The sequence below is a fragment of the Bufo bufo genome, chromosome 4 (assembly GCF_905171765.1).
Source record: "Bufo bufo chromosome 4, aBufBuf1.1, whole genome shotgun sequence".
In the NCBI taxonomy this organism is placed as follows: domain Eukaryota; kingdom Metazoa; phylum Chordata; class Amphibia; order Anura; family Bufonidae; genus Bufo; species Bufo bufo.
This window is the reverse complement of record NC_053392.1, coordinates 577,342,026-577,359,247: the sequence shown is the minus strand read 5'-3', so window position 1 is coordinate 577,359,247 and position 17,222 is coordinate 577,342,026. Positions and strand designations below refer to the sequence as shown.

Below are 17,222 nucleotides of genomic sequence, written 5' to 3'. Positions count from 1 at the left end.
TCAGCAGATTTGTACCTCTGACACCGGCTGACCTGTTACATGTGCGCTTGGCAGCTGAAGGCATCTGGGTTGGTCCCATATTCATATGCGCCCGCATTGCTGAGAAAAATAATAATCTAATATATGCAAATGAGCCTCTAGGAGCAACGGGGGCGTTGCCGTTACACCTAGAAACTCTGCTCTCTGCAACTTCTGCTCCCTCTGCACTTTGGACAGGACCAGGCAGTGATAACATCATCGCACCAGGTCCTGTCAATCAAACTAAAGAGGGTGTGGCAGTTGCAGAGAGAGCGGAGCCTCTAGGTGTAACGGCAATGCCCCCGTTGCTTCTAGAGGCTCATTTGCATCTATTAGAGGCTCATTTTTCTCAGGTAATGCGGGCACATACATGGGACCAACACAGATGCCTTCAGCTGCCAAGCGCACATGTCAGCCAGTGTCATAGGTACAAATCTGCTGACAGATGGACTTTAAAGTGTAACCTAGGCTCAGTTCTGGCTACATGGGGTCCTCTTACATGTGAAGATAAATTTTGTGAAAATGAGCATCAAACGACGAGAGCGCGTTTTCACGATCGCATGTTTGGTTTTCCCCTGCAACTACAATGGTGTTAAAATTGCTTGTCTGCCCCCCTTCCCTAAGGTCACCTTGCCCCTGTTAAATGCCCCCATGGTCAAAAGACCTTAAAAGGGGTTGTTCAACCCTAGCGACCTTTTTCTGCAGACTCCCTAGTGCCTAATCTCCACCACTTGGGCGCAGATCCATTGCTCACCCTCGGGCGCCGCAGGTCTTTGGTCTCCTCTCTTTTTTGATTCAGGTCACGTGGCAACTGTAGGCCGCATGGGTGACATGTCATCACTGTAGGTACTGGGAAAGGAACCCTTGATTGTGGTTCCTACCGTAAGAAACGGGGATTCTTCTGATGGGAAATGGGGTTGCGACCAATATAGAGTATTACAGACCCCAACCGATATTGACTTCTCGCCACCGTTTCATTAGGACTCTGCACCTCCTGCTTAGCAGAATATGTGCACCACCTTCGCTCAAAGCAAAAACCTGCCTCTGCTTCCTCCTCCCTTCTTCTCACTTAGTTTACTTAACAAACTATTTCACACCCTTTCTGTAGGTTTGGATTAGTGAGACGTCTTCAATGAAAGATGTCCAGACCAGTTCAGACTGCCTTGTGGTATTATGGTCCTATGAAAACACGCTCAAGAACAAAAGGCAGCCGCAGATCTGTTATCGCAGCGCGGAGAACGTCAGAAGCCGTATTTACGGAGGACAGGTCTGTCTTCAGCCCTCGGATGGCCCTTGTACTTCTCTTTGCAGAAGTTGTTGCTGGCCCAGTTCTGTGGACTGAAATGCGTGTGAGGCCGAGATCCAGTGTACACAGTCCTGTCCTGAACATACAGGCGTTATTTACAGAGTATTACAGACCATGGGAAAATCACACCGGGCGGAGATCTCTGCGGTGTGCAGTAAAGGCCGTCACACGGAGACGGAATATTTTATTAGGGTCTTGTGTTGACATACCGAATTGTCATATTATGGGGAATGCTACCATTTGTTAGACTCGGCTGGTGCTTTGTATTCTTCCATCAGAATTAAATTTAGCCTGACCACTTTTTGAGTCATGTATTTATTTTTAATTTTTTTTATATTGCATGGCTTTTTTGGGCTTTTTTAGGTGTTTACATTACTTTTTACTGATGTTTTTAGCTAGTAGCGTTTCTTTTTTAAACGTGTGTTTTTGGTGGCTTTTTTTTTGTTGTTGTTGTTGTTGCATACCCTGTATTTTTGTGTACCCCCTGATGTTACTTCATCTTTAGATCTCTACGGAAAAAAAAACACTATAAAACATGAAAGAAAACCCAAAAAAGCAACAGTGTGCCTTTTTTTTTTTAAGCTCAGCACAAAAGCGGCAGAAAATGAGACAAAAACACTACAACGTACCGAGCATGCTATAATAAGAAAAAAACTAAATACCATAAAAATTTAAAGAGTGTAAAGAAAAATGGCACTGCAAAAACATGCATTTGTACTGCGTTCCATAGACCTAAAGCAAACGTCGGATTGTTTTTTCCATAAAATGCAAAAGAAAAAATAGAAAGAAAAAAAAAAAACCCGCAAAAGAAAAACTGCCTAGAAGACAATTTTCAGATCCTGTTGGAAAGATAGAAACGCCACCAGCTCGAAAGCCGCCTAGAGTAAGTGGGAACTTGTAATTTTTGCTGGCTCCTGGGCTGTAGGTGACGTCACCTGGTAGGAGGCTTTAGGCGGTTTTGTGTCTTCTCTTTATGATTGATACGCAGCCATCTCCTGGATCGTGCAGCTATTACAAGCGATGGTAGGCCGGGGGCGCCCCCGCAGCGCTGCCTGATTAGATCAGGTTCCACCTGCCGCTTTGTTTGTTAAGGGAAGACGCACGTGTTTTCCAGATGAGCGCTGAAAGAACATCCTGTTTTGCATTGGTTTTCTGCAGGACGGACAGGTAGTGTCATCTGGGCCGGAGATGATGGCTGTGTATATAGTGGAGGCAGCTGGCCGACGTATTCTCCTCCATCGGATCTGTGCGCCGCGGAAAGTTGTGTGTGCTCCGTAACATACTTTATCTATACATCCTATAGACTTTTTAAGATTATTTTAATCTTTTTAGAAAACTGTTTTTGTGTAGCGGCTTCCTGTGATCTGCAGCGGCTTCAGACCTCAGTCTATAGTTTCTGTCCGAATCCGCACGTCCATTCTGCGGCAAAAAAACCAAAACATAACATGTCCTATTGTTATCCCTTTTGCGGACAAGGATGGGACATTTCTACAGAAGTTAAAAAATAAATGGTGGCATGCCCTCGGCCGGGATCCGTGTTTTGGGGATCTACGACTTGCGGACGGTAGTGTGCATGGGCCCTAATCTGTTCATTTTTCTGAGTCCGTGACTGCGTTTTAGAACCAATGCACTTGATCACATATCCGATAGAGGATGGAGGATAGAGGATGGAGGATAGAGGATAGAGGATAGAGGATGGAGGATAGAGGATAGAGGATGGAGGATGGAGGATAGAGGATAGAGGATAGAGGATAGAGGATAGAGGATAGAGGATAGAGGATAGAGGATAGAGGATAGAGGATAGAGGATAGAGGATAGAGGATAGAGGATAGAGGATAGAGGATAGAGGATAGAGGATAGAGGATAGAGGATAGAGGATAGAGGATAGAGGATAGAGGATAGAGGATAGAGGATAGAGGATAGAGGATAGAGGATAGAGGATAGAGGATAGAGGATAGAGGATAGAGGATAGAGGATAGAGGATAGAGGATAGAGGATAGAGGATAGAGGATAGAGGATAGAGGATAGAGGATAGAGGATAGAGGATAGAGGATAGAGGATAGAGGATAGAGGATAGAGGATAGAGGATAGAGGATAGAGGATAGAGGATAGAGGATAGAGGATAGAGGATAGAGGATAGAGGATAGAGGATAGAGGATAGAGGATAGAGGATAGAGGATAGAGGATAGAGGATAGAGGATAGAGGATAGAGGATAGAGGATAGAGGATAGAGGATAGAGGATAGAGGATAGAGGATAGAGGATAGAGGATAGAGGATAGAGGATAGAGGATAGAGGATAGAGGATAGAGGATAGAGGATAGAGGATAGAGGATAGAGGATAGAGGATAGAGGATAGAGGATAGAGGATAGAGGATAGAGGATAGAGGATAGAGGATAGAGGATAGAGGATAGAGGATAGAGGATAGAGGATAGAGGATAGAGGATAGAGGATAGAGGATAGAGGATAGAGGATAGAGGATAGAGGATAGAGGATAGTCAGAATAACTCCCTGGATCAACGACCCCTCTCTAGTAGCTATAGCCTGTAATATTATTACGCTCCAGAAATACATCCAGGCCCCTCTTGAATTCCTTTATTGTACTCACCATCACCACCTCCTCAGGCAGAGAATTCCATAGTCTCACTGCTCTTACCGTAAAGAATCCTCTTCTATGTCTGTGTAGAAACCTTACGTATTGCAGTAGAAAATTCATTTTTTTTTTTTTTTTTTATAAACCCATTTGTGTGTTGCAGTGTCATTTACTGCACATTTTTGGTGCAGAGCTCAAAGCGAATACTTGCAACAAATCTGTGATGTCTGAACAGAGCCGTAAGTCAATTTCTCCAACTGTTTTCCCTCTCTGCCTTTAGGTCCACCACATGAGGACCCTATATAAAAAGACCACCAAGGTGCAGGGGTCGGCAACCTCCAGCGCTCCAGCTTTGGTGAAACTCCCAACAAGCACCATTCACTTCTATAGGAGTTCTGGCAAAAGCCAAGCGAGTGTGCACGCTGGGAGTGGTAGTTTTACCACAGCTGGAGTGCCGGAGGTTGCTGCTCCTTGGTCTACAGGCTGAAGAGTTAAAAGAAAGTCTTGTTTGCAGATAACTGTTTTCTCGGCGTGATTTTTGCAAGACTTGCACGACCAGCAGCACTCAGCGCCGCAGGCTGTTTTTCTTCATGTCTCGTTCCCAGGAGGATTCACAAGATAATGGGCTGGGCTAGATTTTAATCATTGTAGAAGGAAGAAAAAAATAAGACGTGTTTCTTTTCTTTCACTTCATTTGAGATTTGTTGACAAAGGAGAAGAGCGCGGCGCTGCCAAGACTGCGGGGCCTGCTCGCTGCCAGGGCAGAACCTTCAATATCTTCTTGGCAGGTGTTTTCTAAGAAAATAGTGGTGTGGATTATATGGAAATTTGCCTGAGTGGTGGAGGCCGTGAATTATATAACCGGTGTACGCGGCTCGTCTAACAGGGCATTCCTGGCTATTCATAGCCAGCGACTCTTCTTACAGGCATGTATTACAAATAGTTTAGAGGGTCCAGGCAGAGCGTTGTGCCCGGATGGGTCCAGGCAGAGCGTTGTGCCCGGAAGGGTCCAGGCAGAGCGTTGTGCCCGGAAGGGTCCAGGCAGAGCGTTGTGCCCGGAAGGGTCCATGCAGAGCGTTGTGCCCGGAAGGGTCCAGGCAGCGCGTTGTGCCCGGAAGGGTCCAGGCAGAGCGTTGTGCCCGGAAGGGTCCAGGCAGAGCGTTGTGCCCGGAAGGGTCCAGGCAGAGCGTTGTGCCCGGAAGGGTCCAGGCAGAGCGTTGTGCCCGGAAGGGTCCAGGCAGAGCGTTGTGCCCGGAAGGGTCCAGGCAGAGCGTTGTGCCCGGAAGGGTCCAGGCAGAGCGTTGTGCCCGGAAGGGTCCAGGCAGAGCGTTGTGCCCGGAAGGGTCCAGGCAGAGCGTTGTGCCCGGAAGGGTCCAGGCAGAGCGTTGTGCCCGGAAGGGTCCAGGCAGAGCGTTGTGCCCGGAAGGGTCCAGGCAGAGCGTTGTGCCCGGAAGGGTCCAGGCAGAGCGTTGTGCCCGGAAGGGTCCAGGCAGAGCGTTGTGCCCGGAAGGGTCCAGGCAGAGCGTTGTGCCCGGAAGGGTCCAGGCAGAGCGTTGTGCCCGGAAGGGTCCAGGCAGAGCGTTGTGCCCGGAAGGGTCCAGGCAGAGCGTTGTGCCCGGAAGGGTCCAGGCAGAGCGTTGTGCCCGGAAGGGTCCAGGCAGAGCGTTGTGCCCGGAAGGGTCCAGGCAGAGCGTTGTGCCCGGAAGGGTCCAGGCAGCGCGTTGTGCCCGGAAGGGTCCAGGCAGAGCGTTGTGCCCGGAAGGGTCCAGGCAGAGCGTTGTGCCCGGAAGGGTCCAGGCAGAGCGTTGTGCCCGGAAGGGTCCAGGCAGAGCGTTGTGCCCGGAAGGGTCCAGGCAGAGCGTTGTGCCCGGAAGGGTCCAGGCAGAGCGTTGTGCCCGGAAGGGTCCAGGCAGAGCGTTGTGCCCGGAAGGGTCCAGGCAGAGCGTTGTGCCCGGAAGGGTCCAGGCAGAGCGTTGTGCCCGGAAGGGTCCAGGCAGAGCGTTGTGCCCGGAAGGGTCCAGGCAGAGCGTTGTGCCCGGAAGGGTCCAGGCAGAGCGTTGTGCCCGGAAGGGTCCAGGCAGAGCGTTGTGCCCGGAAGGGTCCAGGCAGAGCGTTGTGCCCGGAAGGGTCCAGGCAGAGCGTTGTGCCCGGAAGGGTCCAGGCAGAGCGTTGTGCCCGGAAGGGTCCAGGCAGAGCGTTGTGCCCGGAAGGGTCCAGGCAGAGCGTTGTGCCCGGAAGGGTCCAGGCAGAGCGTTGTGCCCGGAAGGGTCCAGGCAGAGCGTTGTGCCCGGAAGGGTCCAGGCAGAGCGTTGTGCCCGGAAGGGTCCAGGCAGAGCGTTGTGCCCGGAAGGGTCCAGGCAGAGCGTTGTGCCCGGAAGGGTCCAGGCAGCGCCCACTCTCTCCCTATCACAGCCCAGGAGGTGTCTTTTCTACTGCAGTCCTTGCCTCTTGTAGCTGTCAGTTTCTAGTGGATACAGCTGGTGAGAGTTAAAGGATGGAACTGAGCATGTGCGACCACCTCAGTCAGTGGATGTGCACATTGCTAGACATGTAGATGTAGCACAGCTAAAAGGAATGGTTATTTAATCTGTTAATGAAGATTTTCTTACCGTAGTTTGACTTTTTTTTTTTTAAATGGTGTTACCACAGTTCCTTTTTGGTTCTGCTACATCCCTATTTAAACACGAGGGGGCGCCATTACATCGTAAAGCGAATTACAAAAGTAATCTGTTTTTCATTCTGAATTATATTCAAATAACATTTTAATCGGTTTTCCAGGATTTTAATATTGATGACCATAAAAGTAAATGGGGACGGCGTGCTGGGTGTCGGACCCCCGCCGATCTGATATTGATTACCTATCCTGATCATATGAACAGGACTCCTGTTCTGGGGATTGATCTGATCCCAGCGATCGGACCCACACTAACTAACACTTTATTCGGATTACCCCTCGGAGCTCTGTTTTTCAGATACAGAACTCCAAATCCCTGCATAGACATAAACTGAAAAGATAATATTCTGGCTGTCGCAGTCACCACTAGAGGCAGTGCAGTAGTTCTGTCCCATGTATAAATGGTGGACATTAAGCTCCCTCTAGTGGTGGCTGCGGGCAGCATGGACGTTACATTTTTAGTCTACGTCTATGCAGAGATGTTGGAGCTCTGTGTCCGAAAAACATTTTGATCATAAAACTATACAGGTTTGAACCTTTTAAGACCTGAAAAACACAACTATTTTCTCACTTTCTATAACTTTAATTGGCAAGCGCATGCAGCTGCCCCTTACAACAACCCTTTATCCAGACCGGATTTTCACTCCCATCATATTCTATTTAAACTATATATATATTTTTTTTATTTTTTTTTTGCGCCTTCTTCCTCCTCTAAAAGAACATTTCTTAAAGGTTTCCCTGTATATGCCGTCCCTTTTCAATCCTTGGCTGTAAGGCATCTGGACTGAGCAGTGTTTTCCTTATGGATTCTGGAGCCTTAATAACTAGGGAGCCCACTGTTATTATTGGCTTATAGAGGGTCCTGGTGGGGGGGCGGAGGGCCCGGCCTCCTGTTCCTACGTGAGATGCAGATCTCCGTCTCTGACCTGAAGAGCTATTTGGGAATGTCCAAATAACGCAGTATATAACCTCCAATAGCTCTGGGATTGTTATGACAGGGCTCTGAATTCCTGCTGCCAGCTGCTCGTAAAAAGCAGATACCAAACCGAGAACACATGGAGATTTCATCCACATGATTCTGAGAGGCAGGGGAGACGAGGAATTGTCCCCCCTGCCCCTCTACTAACCATCAGCCTGGACTAGATCCGCTAGAACGCGCCCTATCGATCAGTGGCTCTGACAGGAAGAGTTACCCCCCCCAACCCCTTAAATATCAGTCCTGAAGTTATGTCCTTGAATCACCCTTATGTCTCAGAAAGCTCGGCGGCTACACCTCCCGAGGGGGCGGTCACCCATCTTTTCCCTGCTCCGGTGTAGCCGACCTACACAGTTACCTGGCAGAAGGCATTCCGTACAGGCGCTGACTGTTTTAGGAGGTGTCCTCCAATAACCGCCCTCCTCCCCCCAGGTGCAGCTTCCAATGAGATCCTCACTGCCCTAGACCACCAGGTATTGTCCCCTCTATACCCTTTACCACCCTAGACTAGCATTAAGGGCCCATTCGCACGACCGTATTTTTCTTTCCGCATCCGTTGCACACTTTTGCGGATCAGATGCAGACCCATTTGTTTCTATTGGACCGCAAGATCCACAGATAACACGCCGTATGCTATCCGCCTCCGTATGTCCGCATAAAAGATGGAACCTGTCCTATACTTGTCTGCAAAATGCGGTCCGTGGCTCCGCAAAAATGCGGATTGCACCCTGAATGTGTTCCGTTTGCAATCCGTATTTTGCAGATCCGTGTCCGCAAACTTTAATGCCCTGTCATGTCACCCTTGAATCTTCTTTTATTAGGCTACATTCACACGACCATGCGAATCCGTAAAACACTGATATTTTGTGGGCCACCCATGGCCAGCACTATGATGGAAATAACTATTGTAGTGCAAGCGATTGCGGACAATCTTTCTTGTGGGGCCGCGGAACGGAACTACGGGTGCGGACCCATTCGTACGGCTGTGTGAATGGCCCTTAAAATTATGCATTTAGTTTTTTTTCTGGATCTGCAAAATACTCCTTTTTTTTTTTTGCGGATAACTGGAAGAATTTGTTAAACAACTGATCTAGATATTTTGTGGACCGAAATATCATACGGCCGTCTGAATGAGCCCTAATGCGAGAGCTATACAATGTTATCGTAGTGTATGGCAGAATTATTTGGATACTAGCAAAAGGATCGGGAGTCCGCCATAGCTGCTGCTGATGTACTCGAAGTTGTTATTTGCAGCCAAGGGAAAATGGAGGACCCCCCCCCCAGTCCAGGCGAGCCTTACAAGGAGCGGTGAGGGGTCCGGCCGGATGGCCTGATAATTACCCAAATGCTCTGGGCGAGTGGGAGGGAGTTACAAAATTGTTCCCATATTAGCAAAATAAAGCCAGTCGTTCCCATGCGTCGCCCACCTGCCGAGGCATTCCAGCTGCTGCAGGACTACAACTCTTAGCATGCCCCGAGAGCCGCAGGGTAGGAGTTGTAGTGTTGCAACGGGTTAGCCACAGTTCCATTAAAGGGGATTTTAAAAAAATGGCTGCTTTCTTTCAAAAACTGCACCATCCCCGTACATGTCTTGTCGGGTATTGCAGCTCTGCTCCATTGGAGTCGGCAGGGCAGACTGTAATGCCAAACACAACCTGCGGACAGGGGTGGCGCTGTTTTTGGACAAAACCAGCCATGTTTTTCTAATCCTAGACAACCCCTTTAAGATCTGATTTGGCAATAGATGCCACTTCTCCTAAAGTGACAAACGCATAGTAAGCAGCTGGTGAAGCGTACTACATGTCCCAGCATGGTCATTTCAGTGCTGATAGAAATGGATGAGAAACTTCTCGGGATCATGCCGCTGAGCCGACTGCTTAACTTTGTAGAAGTGCCGCCCCTTTAAGCCGGCCACCTCCAGCGCTATACATTGGCAGCCGCTGCGAAAGCGACACCTACCTGGGCTTAGCACATCGGTTTTTAATACGAGCAGCTAAATATTTCTCCAATGTAGATATTTTTAGCAGTCATATATACTGTATGCATTTAAATTATAAAAATGTGTGTGTAATATATATATATATATTATTTATTTTTTCTTTCTTTTACATGTAGTAGTGCTGAGTTTGCTATTTGGCACAAATCATTATTTTTCTTTCTTCGGGACGCCAGGTAATCCTACTGCAGGGGCTGTATATTTGTATATTTTCTTGCTTTCCACCTCTTTAAAGTGATTGTGTATACAACTACCCCCCCCCCCCCTTCAAATCTGGACACTTAATTAAAGCGCTCTAGGTTGCAAATAGGGGGACACCCCTGGAAAAGTTCAGGCCTTTTAGTTTTAATCATTGCATAACCCCTCCTCGTTGAAGAACTCTGTCAGCACTGCTACATCTTTATATATTTTAGTGCAGCAAGTGCTCCCCCCCCCCCCCAATTTTCTTTTTAAGGTCAGATGATTCTAGGTTTTTACTGGGCTGCATTGTACTAATGGCGGTCCCCTGGGGGGGATTTTTGAAGTGTTTTCATGTAAGCGATAGGCCGAGTAGTAAGGGAAAGGCATCTGCTTGTCAGGATGACTGTGCCTGGACTCCTGACATTTGACTCTCATTACTAGCACCAAACTGAGATTTGCCTGTCTCCTCCCCCCCCCCCCCAGCCTCTCGCTGTCTGTCTCTGGAGCGCAGAGGAAGCGGGCAGGGCAGCGGTGCCTTCTGCAGCCTTTTCTTTGTGCCAATACAGAAGTGCTTTGTGGTAGGCCATCTGGGCCGGGAGGATTTCCTCACAATTCAAAGTATGACGTCTGTCGCCGTGCGCTGGGATTTACCGTGAAGCTCTGGAGGTTGCGAGGAAACGTTGACGAATTCGACTTTGGGACGTGTGAACTAGGTGCCGGGATGGAAGCCAGCCTGCCTGACCTCACGCCTGCAGGGCTTTCCTCCACCCTTGGGAACCTGAGCAATGGTAACGTTTCCTTTCTTAGCACGTAGAGAGGTAGCAGAGCCGAGTCTGTCGTTCGACCGCGTGTAGTCCGTAGTCAAACCACATGGAGCCAAGTGACAAACTCCCATCTGCCGCATCTGTATATATATATATATATTTTTTTTTTACTGTTTTTAGAATTCCTAGAAAGTCTCCCTCACAGAGTAGTTATTACAGCCAGAAATTGCCCAGACCTCCTTCACCGACGGAGCTGGAATGCGCTGCCCTTGCGGCTCCCAAAGTAGGAGTGCGGTTTGGTGCAGCAGAGAGGACTTAGGCTCGTCCGGTCGATCAGGAAGCTTCACGTCATTTCGGATATTGCAGCGGCCTGCCATCAGGTGCTCTATGGATGACGAGTGGCACGTAGGACGCCGCGTCCCATGCTTTGGGGGGGCGACTATATTTAGAATGCTTTCTCTGCTGGATACACACCAATGTACTAATACGTGCTGGATACACACCAATGTACTAATACACCCGGTGCAGCGCCAAAAGTTATCCATATCCATTCTACATCAGGGGGGGGAGTAGGATGCGCGGCTACCGCGCACCACTTAGCAGGAAATCAGCCTTATTGACGCCCAGTACGTCTGTTCCCTTGTCAGGAGACAGTCAGCATGCCCGGCGATGTAGGGTCTGTGTGCCGCCATACGCAGGGCCTTACTATACTGTTAATAGGTTGCATAGCCTGAGATCTGGTCCACACGCGGAAGGATTTTTTCCACAACGGATATCCCCCCAATCCATGGCGGATTTTGCTGTGGAGTCATTGCTGATTTTACCCGTAAGGGACGGTGGATTCGAAAATTTCAACCCTCCACCAAAACGTATTGAACTGTAAATTGCTGTGGATTTGGATTTGAACCGCAGATCCGCTGTGTCCAAACAAGTACTGAAGGATCATTTTCACTTCTCCAATATTGTGACCTCCGTATGAAAGACCCCCGGGGGCGGGGGCTGCGCACCCTCCATTCATTTCCTGCCATCACGCAGACCTTTTAGCCTCGGCACACAGCGTGCCGTCTGCACAACAGCTTGTATTGTGGTGGCGTCCGCCCATGTGGCGGTGTCCATCAGAGGAGAAGGGCTCTCGCCCGTCTGATCTGCGATTAAAGGCAGGGGTGCCGTATGAGGCCACTCCGAATCCCATAAACCCTCCTGTAACTGCACAGGCTTTATTTATGGAGGATGTCCTGGCGGACGTGATCTCTGACAGCAGGACAAAAGCGCGTCCATAAATCAGCCCCTCTAACAGGACAAGAGGGATCACTTTCTGATGATACTTTGTGTTTCAGGTTTTAGAAGCTGTGCTTGCTGTCAGTGAACGGAACAGGTGGATCCACATTGGCTGGCGCTGCTGAAATAACTTCTCAGAAAGCGACCGATGTAAATTAGTATTTTGTCAGTATGTTAAAATTCTGCAGCATCTTTTCTAGTCCTGCAGCGAGCTGCTCCTCTGTTATTCTTCCTGGTAATGTGTGTCCTTACACAGTCTCAGGGCTCATGCACACGACCATAGCCTGTTTTGCGGTCTGCAAATTGTGGATCCGTAAAAAAACACAGCTACCGGCTATGTGCGTTTTGCATTTTACGGAAAGTCTTGCTCTCTATAGAACAAGAATTGGACTTTTTTTTTTTTTTTACGGTCATATGGATGCGAACAGCACACCGCATCGGATGCGGACCAAAAATACGTTCATTTGCGTGAGCCTTTATGCTGTCGGCACTGATCGGATGTTGTCCGATTCTGTAGGTACGCGCCTTGAATCGGTAACATTCAGTTGACAACTTATTCATAAACTTGTAGGAGGTATAACAGAGGAACAGCATGGAGTTGTAAGAGAAGAATAAATCCATCAGGAGAGGGGACGGCTGTTACTCACATTCCTCCAGCATAGATGATGCGCGCTAAATTACTGGGGACCCTGCGACTGGACTGCGCTGCATGCAAGCTCCTAAGGGCGGAGGGGTGCAGGGACCCTTGTAATCAGTGGAGCCCCCAGCAATTTAAAATTACTTATCAAGCAGTCAGGGTTTTTTTCTTGTGTAAGGAAGCCTCTTTCACATGGCCATTTTCAGAACCGTGAATACTGGCCGCCTCTTGTTTTGCCGTTTTTTACGGCCGGGGAGCCCCCATAGAATTAGAGTGAACTGTTTAATGGCCGTTTTTGAGGAAAACTCGTGTGAAAAATTGACACTTTAACCGTTTAGCCATCTTTACACTTTGGGTGACAATCCTCTTTAAGCAGCCATTCTCTGTACTACAGGTGGGAGGCGCTGTACCTGCCGTTATTAAACATCTACCTGTAACCTGACCTGGCATCACTGCTGCACCTGGGGCTGGGGGATTTACCACATTAATTCACCCCTTCAGAGCCCAATATGTAGCTGTATATAGTGAGCCTGTATATAGCTGTGTATAGCGGGCCTGCGCCTGTGTATAGCTGTATATAGTCAGCCTGTATATAGCTGCGTATAGCGGGCCTGCGCCTGTGTATAGCTGCGTATAGCGGGCCTGCGCCTGTATATAGCTGCGTATAGCGGGCCTGCGCCTGTGTATAGCTGCGTATAGCGGGCCTGCGCCTGTGTATAGCTGTATATAGTCAGCCTGTATATAGCTGCGTATAGCGGGCCTGCGCCTGTGTATAGCTGTATATAGTCAGCCTGTGTATAGCTGCGTATAGCGGGCCTGCGCCTGTGTATAGCTGCGTATAGCGGGCCTGCGCCTGTGTATAGCTGCGTATAGCGGGCCTGCGCCTGTGTATAGCTGCGTATAGCGGGGGCCTGCGCCTGTGTATAGCTGCGTATAGCGGGGGCCTGCGCCTGTGTATAGCTGCGTATAGCGGGGGCCTGCGCCTGTCTATAGCTGCGTATAGCGGGGGCCTGCGCCTGTGTATAGCTGCGTATAGCGGGGGCCTGCGCCTGTGTATAGCTGCGTATAGCGGGGGCCTGCGCCTGTGTATAGCTGCGTATAGCGGGGGCCTGCGCCTGTGTATAGCTGCGTATAGCGGGGGCCTGCGCCTGTGTATAGCTGCGTATAGCGGGGGCCTGCGCCTGTGTATAGCTGCGTATAGCGGGGGCCTGCGCCTGTGTATAGCTGCGTATAGCGGGGGCCTGCGCCTGTGTATAGCTGCGTATAGCGGGGGCCTGCGCCTGTGTATAGCTGCGTATAGCGGGGGCCTGCGCCTGTGTATAGCTGCGTATAGCGGGGGCCTGCGCCTGTGTATAGCTGCGTATAGCGGGGGCCTGCGCCTGTGTATAGCTGCGTATAGCGGGGGCCTGCGCCTGTGTATAGCTGCGTATAGCGGGGGCCTGCGCCTGTGTATAGCTGCGTATAGCGGGGGCCTGCGCCTTTCTGCAGATGGACCCGATTTTGTGTTTTGGACAGGATTTATAGTTAATTCAGCAAGAAAAAAATAATTGAGATGAATATTTCTTTTGCCATAATAACCCGGCTCTAGCTGCACTGCTGGTACACACAATGGAAGGAAGTGGTGGGTGGCATTAAGTGCACTGGTATTAACACAGAAATGCCATTCAGAAGCTCCACGTCTTATTTACCCGGCTGATTAACTGCTTCCTGTAGTGTCAGAAATAGATGTGTCTTGTGGGGGTGTGGACCTGCTTCAAAAATACTGTCAATCAAATTTAAAATTATCAAACATTTTTTCCCATTAAAGTGTACTTGTGGTGTCAGGCGACTGTCTGTGTACATGATGAATACTATATCTGACCATTGTGTGACTTGTATTCTGCACTCTTCTCTCTGCAGGCCCCTTCTCTGATTTCCAGTTTTCCCTGTGGTAGTGAATGTAGACTAGCTGCTACGATGTCTCCCATACACTGCATAGAGAAGAGGAGATTGCGTTTCACTTTGTGTTTGTAGCATACCCTCAGAGGCAGTAATAGAGGCCATTAAACTGTAGCACTGAGCTGTGTAGCTGGGACTAAGCCATTAATATGTGATAGGTGCAGGTCCGACCTCTAGGGGGTGCAATGCTTGCTGGAGCTCCACATCCCCTTTAGTTTTCTAGAGACAGCGATGCATCGGCACCCGGTACTGCGGCTCAGCCATATTGACTTGAACGACCCTCCCATCACAGATTGATAGCCTATGACTACAGACAGGACATCACTTCTGCAGGACTTGACTACCTTATAGCTTGTTTGTAGTCTGTAACTATGGAAACACACCCTAAAAACTGTAAAATATTTTTAATCAACTATTTTACAAAGTTACTTCAGTTTTCTCCTTGTCTCGGTTAGATGCGCGTCTGTTTCCTTTCTTCTCTCCTCCTTTCTGAAATGAAAGGGAAAGGTTAACCAAACAGTTCTGCTTTTTTTCTTTTCTGGTGATTGGGGGTTGGGCGGCTAAGACATCAGACTTGTGAAAACTCTCCCGGGAAAATGAAATTAAAGATTTTCAACAATGGAGTGAACCGGGGAATACATCTGTTAAAGCGCTGACCACGTCTGAGACTTTTATTTGACAAAGGACAGACGCATTTCGTTCATTTATAAGTAGTGATTTATAAAATCAATTCAATTTTTCTATCTTTTTTTGCTTTTTTATAACTTTTTTGTATGTAATTGATTGCTGGTTCTATTAAAGAAAGTGAAAATAAAAATGATAAGTTCTTAGAAAGCAGTAGTTTATATAAATCATCAGCATAGCTGAGATAAAGCGGCGATCGTAGAGGAAGATATTTCCTCATCACAGCAGACTTCCCGGCACTCATCCAAAGGAAATGTGCCTCGGTCGGCAATTTTAGGATTTATTTATTTATTTATTTATTTTTTACCCCTTCAACTAGCATTTTGGAGAAATAAGGAAATACTGTCTTTACATGTCTTCCTTAAAGAGACCACGTCACATTGAACAGGACTTCGGATCTGCAGGAGGAGAGGAGCTGAGCAGATTGATATGTAGCGGTAGTTTTATGGGAATAGATTCTGTTAATGTTTTTCTCCTTTCAATCCTTGCTCTTTTTATGCTTTAGAGTCCAGTGGGCGGTCCTGCTCAGTGACTGACAGCTATCTCTATGCCTAGTCGTACAGGAAAGGTTGTCAATCACTGTTAGGACCGCCCACTGGACTCCTCAGCATGGAGCAGAGATTTAAAGGGAGTCTGTCACCACATTTGAGCCTATTAGACAGATCCAATAGCGTTATATGTGCCACCCAGAAGTTTAAAACGATACCTTTGTTGCATATACCGGAGTCTTGTTTCAGCCAAAAATGAACTTTGTAGGTTCTGTAAATGCGCCCTCTCAAGTGCCCAGGGCGTCGTCTCAATCTTCCGAGCCCAAGACCGGACCTCCCCAACGGCTCATAACCCCGCCCTCCGTGTGCCTCTGCCGGCCCGTTTACGCTCCTCCTCTCTCCTGCGGCGCAGTGGAAAAGGAGTTTCTTTAAAGGGAACCTGTCACCGGGATTTTGTGTATAGAGCTGAGGACATGGGTTGCAAGATGGCCGCTAGCACATCCGCAATACCCAGTCCCCATAGCTCTGTGTGCTTTTATTGTGTAAAAAAAAAAAACTATTTGATACATATGCAAATTAACCTGAGATGAGTCCTGTCCCTGACTCATCTCATGTACAGGACTCATCTCAGGTTAATTTGCATATGTACACAATAAAAGCACACAGAGCTATGGGGACTGGGGATTGCGGATGTGCTAGTGGCCATCTAGCAGCCCATGTCCTCAGCTCTATACACAAAATCCAGGTGACGGGTTCCCTTTAAATCCTAACCTGCGTTACTTAATTGAGTTTTCTAAGTTTGAAAAACTTTAGTAAACCCATAAAACGGCTGAATTCAATTTTATGAATTTGGCACAAAAATTGCAAAAAAAAAGTAGACAGTTGTTCCATTGGTATGTGAGGCTTTTCTGTGTCTGGATGGTATGTGTCTGTGCACCTCACATGTAGACTGTTTGCTTAGTCTTCTGGATGGCTCGTTTGTACAGCTGGTGCCACGGGTCGATCCTGCCGTGTTATTACAGCTGTCCGCACTCGCCGGAGGCTCAGGGATGCTGTGAATGTGTTTGTTTTTCTCTAGCAAGACCACAGCTTGGGAGGCAGGGTGCTTGGTCTCTTTAAGGAGACGATCTGGACACTAATAGGCAATGCTCCATGGGAAAATAATATGCCGAGGGGTATCTCCCGAAGGAAAAGAACCTTCTCCCTAGTGCCACCTAGTGGAAGTGGCTTCCTGTTAACAAGCCTTGGGACATGACAAGGGCAATAGCCAAACATCCCCCCTGTCCAAGGCATCGTACTGAGCCAACCAGAATCCGAACAGACGGGGCAAGAACCCCGAAACATTTGAAGGATGGAACTGAGCATGTGCAACCACCTCAGCAAGGTGGACAGAGAAATAAGGAAAAGAACAAACAGCAGGTGAAGGTCTGTAATTGTAAATTAAGTTCTTGAAATTACAAAAGTTTTCAGAGTCCGGTGCTGGTTTGAAAAAAGTAGAATGCACATTAGATAAATGTTGAAAGAAACCGACTATTTCAGCCCGACGGTGCCGCCATCTAATGTTATGGGGCATTCTGCTGTTCCTCTGCTGCTGAGAAATGAGGGTCGGGAATGCTGGATTTCAACATGACCAATGCTTTAGGAAGGGGCAGCTGCCACCAGAGGTGTCCGACAGCGGTTTTTCACCCCCC

At 48.4% G+C, this 17,222-nt stretch overlaps 1 protein-coding gene across 4 annotated transcripts in view; it reads left to right on the top strand.

The window, feature by feature from the left end:
* Positions 1 to 17,222, top strand: part of EML4 (EMAP like 4) — a 162,354-nt gene that overhangs the window by 54,558 nt on the left and 90,574 nt on the right. Inside the window, exon 1 of one of the 4 annotated variants that reach the window (XM_040430354.1) lies at positions 10,275 to 10,530. The exons of the other annotated variants lie outside the window; for them this stretch is intronic. Coding sequence (XP_040286288.1) covers positions 10,464 to 10,530 — 67 coding nt within the window. The 5' untranslated portion in view covers positions 10,275 to 10,463. Of the gene's footprint in view, positions 1 to 10,274; positions 10,531 to 17,222 lie in introns of those variants that run through there. 4 annotated transcript variants of the gene reach the window in all.